Raw genomic sequence first — 10,688 nt, 5'->3', positions numbered from 1 at the left:
GAGACAACAGATAAGGCTGAAGTCTTTACTTTATTTAATTTTTTTACTGGACAAGTGGACTAGTTTGGTGATGATGATGAAGCTGATGTTGTTCCAAGTTTCTCCTCATTTATATATTTTTTCATTGACAATGAAAGGTATAGACGAATCAGGTGTTGATCTCTGTGTTCTGCCATCTAATAGAGTCTGCCATTTCTGCAGTGGCAAGTTGTAGTGACTCAACATCTGCTGCTGCCCGCATGGATAGTTAGACTGATGATGTTAGACTGTTGTCAATAGTCCAGTTACTGATGAAGTTAACGTATATGGATGGTGATCTTAACATTAATACGATTTTATTAGTCATGTCATGAGTAACAACAGTAGCCAAAATAGATAATGGAGAAATACAGAAACGACCATCCCCCACATTTCAAGGAAAGAAGAACTGTGTAATATAGTAACGTTAATGTACGAGCTATCTACCATATTTAATCAAGAGCTGCATCTCATCATTAAACACCAGTTATGTTAGTAAAAAACGAAAAATATGAATTGATGGCTTTTCCTATAGGTATTCAAGTTTATTTCATTGATCACCTGGTGATGAGCAACACAATGCCAACTACAGGTACTCATGTAGGGCCAAAATACTGTAGTAAAAACATTGTTAATGCTGACCAAAATAAACTGAACTGAAATACTGTAGGGAGATGCCACTGCAGTGATAGCGACTTTTTGGATTCTGGTATATAATGACGTTTTGCTATAATTTAGGGAAACTGGATATCTATAAAATAATCTCTAATGTTGTTTCCTTCAGTGTGGTTTGTTGTAGTTTGTTGACCAATTTGATTCCTGTTAGTTGACAGAATGATGACGAACCACAACAACCAAACAGAGGACGACCTCTTCTCCTGCAACATTCCTTCAGTTGTTGGCTACCACTACTTTGCTGTGCTGTGGGGATGTGCTGTGACAATCATAGGTACACCAGGCAACCTGATGACCATTCTAGCCTTCGTCATAGATCCTCATCTGAGGACACGCTTCAATGTGCTCATCGTCAACCTGGCTCTAGTTGATCTCCTGTACTGCACCATACTGCAGCCCATCTCAGTTGACTCCTATCTACACCTCGAATGGCGCACTGGTCAGCTGTGCTGCAGAATCTTCGGCCTGCTCTTCTTCCTCTTCAACTGTGTCTCCATTATCACCCTCTGCCTGATAGCAGGGGGCAGATATCTCATGGTAGCAAAGAGGGCTGTGTTTGACCGTGTCTACTCTGACCTTGGTCTTTCTTTACTCATCATGTCAGCATGGGCACTAGGCCTGTCCAGCCTTGGCCCCCTATGGCCTGGTTACGAGTTTGATCCAATGTTGTGTGTTTGTAGCATCCACCAGAAGACGTACCATCCCTACCCCACCATCCTGCTGTTTTTCTACTTTTTTGTCGGTCTGGGATGTGTTGGCACATTCTACTTCCTCATCTACAGACGTGTCCGGATTGCATCACTAGCTCTACTCCGCTATAGGTTCAGCCGCCGATCCTCCAGGAAGAAACCAGCTTCTTCAACAAAAGACACCAATGACAGTGGAGTGGAGAGCAGTATGGCCAACACATGTAGCTGTGAGATGAGCAGCCAGGCAGAACTAGCCCCAACTATAGATGAGTTCAATTGTGAAAAGTCCTCTCAGTCTACTCACAGCTCTGCCACGGCCGAATCAGCAACCAAGTCTCCCCCTGATATCGTCACTACATCCCCTTCACCCACACCTGCTCCCACAAATGCAGCCTCCTCGTCCCACTGCACAGCCTCAGGAGATGATAACGAGATGAAGCGTGTGACACACATGTGTTTAGCTGTTTTCCTGTGTTTTGTGGTCTGCTTTGTCCCCTACCTGTTGATCAACATAGTTGACCAACATAACCGTGGCCCACGGGTTCTGCACATGTTCTGCCTAAACCTCACCTGGCTCAACAGCTGCATCAACCCTGTGCTCTATGCTGTCATGAACAGACAGTTTCAACAGGCCTACCATGTGCTGCTCACCAGAGCTGCTGCACCGTTCACCTGCCTGTGGAACTTAAAGAGACAGTTCTGCTAAAATCATGCTTATTTTTCCATTTTTCCATTTATCCACCAAGATTATATCATTGTGAGTTGCCGATTTTTGAAGTTATGGGCTGTAGAGATGTCACTCTTCTCGCAAACTAGGTACAGTAGCACTCTGCTTGTGGCACTCAAAGCACCAGAAAAATCATTTGGAAAACTCAGAAATCATTACCTGGTTACTCAAGATAATTTGCAGACCTTGTTGTGGGCAGTTTCATGTAGAAACTATTTTCTTTCGGGATCACAGCACAGAGGGAAAGTTGCATCTACTAATGGATGAAAAGCTAGCTAACAGAACAGCTCAGCAGAGGAGGACATTATTAATGTTTACATCTGCCCTTTCACAAGCACACAAGTTTAGTGCGTCAACTCAAGTCTCTCGTCCATCAGCAGATGCACTTTTCTTTCTTCGTGGTTATATGATTCCTGGGTGTAGTGTAGTAGAAAGGAATAGTTGCTACATGAAACTGCTCACAACAAGGTCTTTAGAATATGCTGAGTAACCAGGTCTGATTTCTGAAGAGACATTGCTGTTGAATTTTCAAATGTTTTTTTTTGTTTTTTTGGCAAGTGCCATCTAGTTCTGTTATATTCGAGAGGAGACAGACATCTCTACGTCTGATATCTCCAAAACTCTGCAAATCACACCAAAACAATTTAGATGGATAAACAGTCCAACAGGTACATGGAGAAATTAAACTGGTCTTTCTGTTCATATAGTCCCCATATAATATTTTGATGAAATAATCTAGTCCAACTTGCCATCCTCTCCCTCCTCCTCCGCGGCCCTCAGCACCCCCCTGTGGATCCAGCAGCGGCTGCTCTTCCTGACACCCTGTCCCCAGCACCAAGTTCAGGAGAGTCAGAGGAAGAGAAAGCCAAGGAGCTTCTCTACTGCTCTCTGTGCAAAGTAGCTGTTAATTCCCTGTCACAACTGGAGGCATATAAAAAAGGTAACTTCAACACAGCTTTGTCAGAGTGCACAGATACTCATGCACACACTAGAGAGAAATAAGCTCAACAAACAACAGCATTGAGCATTATGCACTCTCAGAAACAACTTCAAAAACCCTGAGGCATGAGGAAAAGGCCCATTAGGAGAAATTCTGCATTTGAAGTTTGAAAACTAAAGCAGGTGCGTTAGTGCCACTTAGTGGTAAGATTAAAAACTACATGGTTTGACTGGGTGTAGATGATTAAAACCTAACCTCTTATAAGCTATGTTAAATATTGTTGCACTCAGTTAATGTAATAACAGTAATACTCCCATCTCATCCTGATATGTTTCACAATAGTCCAGTAGGATTAAGGCAGATACAGGGGCATCTGGCTGAAACTGTCTAGGCAATACAATAATATAATAACTATGTTTTCATTTGTAGAATCACCAGAAACTAAGAAATGTAGCGTTTTTGTCACCTTAGTTTGAGCCTTTTATATCTACAGAGGGAGCGGCTCCTCTTCCACAAAGTCCAACATGTTGCACCAACAAGTGTCTGCAATAGCCCACAAGGGACAAAACCAAACAATGGCATACTGAAAATATTTCTTTGCATTATAGGGAAGAAAATAAAAATCAAAAACAAAAAAGTACTTCTATTACTACTATTACTCGTAAAATGATAGTGAAGTAAATTAGAAAACAATTAGGAAAGCAAAATAAGTTAGTAAAGTCATGTACAGACATACTGTATATACTGTACATACATATACACAGACTATCTATATAGATGCATATACATATATACATGCCATCTGTGCATACCTGCAAGTTAACTATTTAATACATGCACTGAAGTTATATACTTCTTTATGTCTCTTTTTACTTCTGAAACAAATGAAAATCATGACAACAGCTTCTTTTCAATAAATGTTATTCTAAAGGAGGTACGTAAATGACCACTGCATCGGACACATGTATCAATGGTGTAAAGACTGATTCAAGAATAACTTTTAAATCCCTCCTCTGCAGCCTCTCCACTACATGCCACTAAATCCTACAGACTGGACTGGTCAAACATGTTGGCTTAAAAGCTAATGTTCTGTGAATTAGTCACTATTCTTCGGTGACTTTCTTAGAGGAACTTCCTGAAACTCAGTCCTCTGGCTGTTGCTGCAGCGGTGGCAGCTACTGTTACATTGACAGGGAGAACCAGAAACTGTCATGACAGCTTGTGAAACATTAAAGGGAAGATTTAGAAAACAGAAACTGTAGCAATACTTTAAGCACTCCAGCTAAACTTTCTTGTTAACGGCAATAAAATGAAAATGTCCACAAATGTATGAAATGTTATTTAGGAGAAGTGTGTTGAAACTGTAAATGTAGATTATCAAAAAAATTAGAAAAAGTTCATGTTGGGGCTTCCTAATTGTTAAATTAAAACACAATTATAAATAAAATCATTAAACTGTCTTTATGGTTGTAAGCAATGTTGATTGGTGAAGTATACATATATATACTGTATACTAAAAATACAATGAGATATGACAACAATAAATTATGAATGTACGAGTAGTTTAGTAATGTGATAATGTGAATACAAAGTCTGCGAAATGTGAGGAATGTTTAAAATATTTAAAATCACTATGTGTTTTGACATACAGAACAATAAGTAATAAGTTACTAAACACATAACATACACTAAAGTATACGTGCATTTTCAAACTACTCATGATCAGAACCTGATTAAGGTCTTACAGGTTGGTGCGCTGAGCAAACAAGCATTAAGACATGAAAATGAAAACTGCAGTGTCTGTAGAGGCAACTTAGAAAAAAGAGGATACCCATGAAAATTACACGGTAACAGAAAGCCTGGCTATTAGCAAACAAAGATTACAGCAGATAAGGACATATGCTACAGATAAAAGACTGGTGGAAGTCATCAACTTAAAGGTGAGAAATTTTACACTGAACATTTTTGTTTGTTTGAACACTTTTGTTTGCTAAAGTGATTACATTCAAAACGACAGAGGATGAAGAGCTGGATGCTGGTCTGCCATCGTTTGGGTTTTGAACTGTCAGCTAAAACAAGCAAAGACATCACTGTGGCCTGTTAGGACATGACGTGGGTATTCTAGACTAAACTATGAATCAATTTGTAAAATCTAATGTAATTGAAATTGTGAGCAGCATTATGCTAATACAAACATCTGGCTGAGAGACAACAGATAAGGCTGAAGTCTTTACTTTATTTTTTTTTTTTACTGGACAAGTGGACCAGTTTGGTGATGATGATGAAGCTGATGTTGTTCCAAGTTTCTACCCATTTATATGTTGTTTCATTGACAATGAAAGGTATAGACGAATCCGGCGATTGATTTGTGTGTTTTGTTCTAGTAATAATATCAATTAATCCATTAAAATCATAATATTTTTGATTAACTTCTGGCTAACATCTTAGTCCTGTACATGCCCAGGGGATGAATGTAGTCTCCGATATGGGGCACTGTTAATGAAGTAATGGCTTGTGTTTTTCACATTTATATTTTTTCCAAATTTAAAGTTTTCCACTACTTTTGAAGCAGCTGACAACTGCACAGGTTCTTGATTTCATAGACACCATGGTCAAAACTGTTGATATAGGCTCTTAGTCATCCAGGTCATGGTAAATCTAGGTGCTGTATCGTAGGCAACTGGACTTGATCTCCTGTTCTGCCCCATACTGCATGGTCAAAACTAAATGCACATAGAAAGTTAATGTAAAAGCTGAAGATTTTTCACTTCATTCAAACACGCAGGTATTGGAAAATTGTTAATGGTGACCAAAATAAACTGAACTGAAATATTGTAGGGAGATGTCACTGCAGTGTTAGTGACTTTTTGGATTCTGGTATATAATGACGTTTTGCTATAATTTAGGGAACTTTGATATCTGTAGAATAATCTCTTCTGTTGTTTCCTTCAGTGTGGTTTGTTGACCAATTTGATTCCTGTTAGTTGACAGAATGATGACGAACCACAACAACCAAACAGAGGACGACCTCTTCTCCTGCAACATTCCTTCAGTTGTCGGCTACCACTACTTTGCTGTGCTGTGGGGATGTGCTGTGACAATCATAGGTACACCAGGCAACCTGATGACCATTCTAGCCTTCGTCATAGATCCTCATCTGAGGACACGTTTCAATGTGCTCATCGTCAACCTGGCTCTAGTTGATCTCCTGTACTGCACCATACTGCAGCCCATCTCAGTTGACTCCTATCTACACCTCGAATGGCGCACTGGTCAGCTGTGCTGCAGAATCTTCGGCCTGCTCTTCTTCCTCTTCAACTGTGTCTCCATTATCACCCTCTGCCTGATAGCAGGCAGCAGATATCTCATGGTAGCAAAGAGGGCTGTGTTTGACCGTGTCTTTTCTGACCTTGGTGTTTCTTTGCTCATCATCTCAGCATGGACAGTATAAGAATTACTAAACACATAACATACACTAAAGTATACGTGCATTTTCAAACTACTCATGATCAGAAGCTGATTAAGGTCTTACAGGTTAGTGCGCTGAGCAAACAAGCATTAAGACATGGAAATGAAAACTGCAGTGTCTGTAGAGGCAACTTAGAAAAAGGAAGTTGTTCATTAAATTACACGGTAACAGGAAGCCTGGCTATTAGCAAACAAAGATTACAGCAGATAAGAACATATGCTACAGATAAACGACTGGTGGAAGTCCTCAACTTAAAGGTGAGAAATTTAACACTGAACATTTTTGTTTGTTTGAACACTTTTGTTGGCTAAAGTGATTACATTCAAAACGACAGAGGATGAAGAGCTGGATGCTGGTCTGCCATCGTTTGGGTTTTGAACTGTCAGCTAAAACAAGCAAAGACATCACTGTGGCCTGTTCGGACATGACGTGGGTATTCTAGACTAAACTACGAATCAATTTGTAAAATCTAATGTAATCAAAATTGTGAGCAGCATTATGCTAATACAAACATCTGGCTGAGAGACAACAGATAAGGCTGAAGTCTTTACTTTATTTAATTTTTTTACTGGACAAGTGGACCAGTTTGGTGATGATGATGAAGCTGATGTTGTTCCAAGTTTCTCCTCATTTATATATTTTTTCATTGACAATGAAAGGTACAGACGAATCAGGTGTTGATCTCTGTGTTCTGCCATCTAATAGAGTCTGCCATTTCTGCAGTGGCAAGTTGTAGTGACTCAACATCTGCTGCTGCCCGCTGACAGTAACAGCAGCATAAGTAGTTAGACTGACTGTTGTCAATAGTCTAGTTACTGATGAAGTTAACGTATATGGATGGTGATCTTAACATTAATAGGATTTTATATATTAGTCATTAGTTACAACAGTAGCCAAAATAGATAATGGAGCAATACAGAAACAACCATCCCCCACATTTCAAGGAAAGAAGAACTGTGTAATATAGTAACATCAATGTACGAGCTATCTACCATATTTAATCAATTTTGCTATAATTTAGGAAACTTCAATATCTGTAAAATAATCTCTTCTGTTGTTTCCTTCAGTGTGGTTTGTTGTAGTTTGTTGACCAATTTGCTTCCTGTTTATTAGTCGACAGAATGATGATGAACCACAACAACCAAACACAGGATGACCTCTTTTCCTGCTACAGTCCTTCAGTCGTCGGCTACCATTACTTTGCTGTGCTGTGGGGATGTGCTGTGACCATCATAGGTACACCAGGCAACCTGATGACCATTCTAGCCTTCGTCATAGATCCTCATCTGAGGACACGCTTCAATGTGCTCATCGTCAACCTGGCTCTAGTTGATCTCCTGTACTGCACCATACTGCAGCCCGTCTCAGTTGACTCCTATCTACACCTCAGATGGCGCACTGGCCTGGTGTGGTGCAGCATCTTCACCCTGCTCTTCTTCCTCTTCAACTGTGTCTCCATTATCACCCTCTGCCTGATAGCAGGCAGCAGATATCTCATGGTAGCAAAGAGGGCTGTGTTTGACCGTGTCTACTCTGACCTTGGTCTTTCTTTACTCATTATGTCAGCGTGGGCACTAGGCCTGTCCAGCCTTGGCCCACTATGGCCTGGTTACGAGTTTGACCCAAAGATTTGTGTTTGCACCATTGAGCGGAAGACGCACTATCCCTACCCCTACATCCTGCTCTTTTTCTACTTTTTTGTCGGTCTGGGATGTGTTGGCACATTCTACTTCCTCATCTACAGACGTGTCCGGATTGCATCACTAGCTCTACTCCGCTATAGGTTCAGCCGCCGATCCTCCAGGAAGAAACCAGCTTCTTCAGCACAAGACACCAATGACAGTGGAGTGGAGAGCAGTATGGCCAACACATGTAGCTGTGAGATGAGCAGCCAGGGAGAACTAGCCCCAACTACAGATGAGATCAATTGTGAAAAGTCCTCTCAGTCTACTCACAGCTCTGCCACGGCCAAATCAGCAACCAAGTCTCCCCCTGATATCGTCACTACATCCCCTTCACCCACACCTGCTCACTCAAATGCAGCCTCCTCGTCCCACTGCACAGCCTCAGGAGATGATAACGAGATGAAGCATGTGACACGCATGTGTTTAGCTGTTTTCCTGGGTTTTGTGGTCTGCTTTGTCCCCTACCTGTTGATCAACATAGTTGACCAACATAACCGTGCCCCACGGGTTCTGCACATGTTCTGCCTAAACCTCACCTGGCTCAACAGCTGCATCAACCCTGTGCTCTATGCTGTCATGAACAGACAGTTTAGACAGGCCTACCATGTGCTGCTCACCAGGGCTGCTGCACCGTTCACCTGCCTGTGGACCTGGTGGTCATCTCTTTGAGCGCCTGACCTCCTGGAATTGAAAGAGACAGCTCACCAAAAAATAACATCTTCTTCCTCTTACCTGTAGTACGAGTCTATCTATCGAGGCTGGAAATGTATTCTTTAAAGTGCCATCTAGTTCAGATATCATCAAAACTCTGTAACTCACAACTTAATAATCTAGATAGATAAATAGCACTACAGGTAAGAAGAAGAAAAATATTTGGGATTTTTTTGCAAAAGCCATTGTCATTCAGCCATTGTCAAATCTTTCTTTGTTCGTCTGGGTGATTAATTTAAAGGGTAGAGATTAGGAAGAATGGAGAAAAAGGAGAAGGAACTTGACAGTGTTTGCCTTTAAATGATCAGTGATGTAAGATGTCAAGTTATAAACCACACACAAAAATGTCATCAAGCTTAATTTGAGGAATTTTAAAAAATGTGTCTGTCAAAATTCATGTGAATAGTTTGAACTTACTGTATATAGAGGTAGGTGAGGGAAGTTTTCACAACGAATACAGCAAATACCAATTTTACACTTGGCTGATACACAATAATATTATGACATTAACTCTCATGTAATGTCTTACATAACTAATGATACAAAAGATGCAGGTCATATTTAAGTCAAGCTGCAAAAACTGAACTTCGATCACACTCATCTGATGTGTATAATCACAAGCAATAAGGAACCAAACTGTGATGCACATGGTAGGTTAACTACATAGTATGAATAGGTGAAGAGGTGTAAACTACACAGTAACATGGCCCCAATAACAGCCAGGGTTATACCTTTCTTTGTATTCCTCCTGTGTACCTGAAATGTGCTGTAACACATCTGGAGGCTCTAAAGAGAATCTCTTTATCACTTACTATATGACAATCATCAGGCTTTCGATTCGGTTTGAAGAGGAACTGATAAATACGTTTCTATCAAGCATCCTCCAATCTGCAACACATGACTCTGAATCTGCCTCAAAACCCTATGTCTCTGTTTTCATGTTTTTAATGTTAATTTTGTAATGGTTCATTACATAAGCAAAGCATCAGTGTGAACAAAAGATGCTTAATAGGTTCAACATAGAAGCTGCATACACTTTAGCTCTCTGCTTCTGCTTTTGCTGACATTTTCACACATTTACACCTGTGTGACAGACACAGGAAGTGTATGTGGAACAGCAAAAGGGTCAATTATCATGTTGTGTTTTAAAGCATTTAGTCACATGTGCCCATCACTTATTCATTATCATAGTTGCAGTGAAGAAGTAATTACCACTGGAGCTATGTTTATTTTTTGTTCTGCGCTGGATTTAAAGACAATCACAGGTAGTAAAGTATGTGAAAAGGTCAAACTTAAGAGGTAGTTTGATGAATATAAATCATCCTGGAATTGGAATAAAACTAAATTTATGGTTTTTGGTAATCGAAGAAAAGATGTTAAAATCAAAATAGTTATAGTTGATGTTCTCATTGAAAGAGTGTATGAAGCTAAATCTTTGGGAGTGATGATAGAGTGATGATAAACTTACTTGGAAACCTCATATAAAATATACAAAGAGAAAATTGAGTAAATATGTTGCCCTTTCGAACAAAACAATGGAAAGTTCAGATTTTGCTTCATCCTCACATTTATATACTAAATCTGTTTTAAGGAAATGGAAGCTGTAGCAATACTTTAAGCACTTCTGTAAACTTTTCTTGTTAACTGAAATAAAAAGAAAATGTCTACAAATGTATGAAATGTTATTTAAGTGTGTTGAAACTGTAAATGTAGATTATATAAGGGACAGATACAGGAAATCTTTTCTGCCACATGCCATCACACTGTACAATAA

The 10,688-nt window shown here is 39.8% G+C and overlaps 2 protein-coding genes across 2 annotated transcripts; both read left to right on the top strand.

Moving 5' to 3' along the window:
- Positions 1 to 852: 852 nt before the first annotated feature.
- Positions 853 to 2,088, top strand: LOC140997722 (G-protein coupled receptor 84-like). The gene has a single exon (XM_073467706.1). It carries the CDS (start codon positions 853 to 855, stop codon positions 2,086 to 2,088), a length of 1,236 nt encoding a protein of 411 aa, XP_073323807.1.
- A 5,551-nt stretch (positions 2,089 to 7,639) lies between these two features.
- LOC140997721 (G-protein coupled receptor 84-like) lies at positions 7,640 to 8,872 on the top strand. Its single transcript, XM_073467705.1, has one exon. It carries the CDS (start codon positions 7,640 to 7,642, stop codon positions 8,870 to 8,872), a length of 1,233 nt encoding a protein of 410 aa, XP_073323806.1.
- The last annotated feature ends 1,816 nt before the right edge of the window (positions 8,873 to 10,688 follow it).

Source organism: Pagrus major, chromosome 6, assembly GCF_040436345.1.
Source record: "Pagrus major chromosome 6, Pma_NU_1.0".
Lineage (NCBI taxonomy): Eukaryota > Metazoa > Chordata > Actinopteri > Spariformes > Sparidae > Pagrus > Pagrus major.
This window is presented reverse-complemented; position numbering and strand designations above follow the sequence as displayed.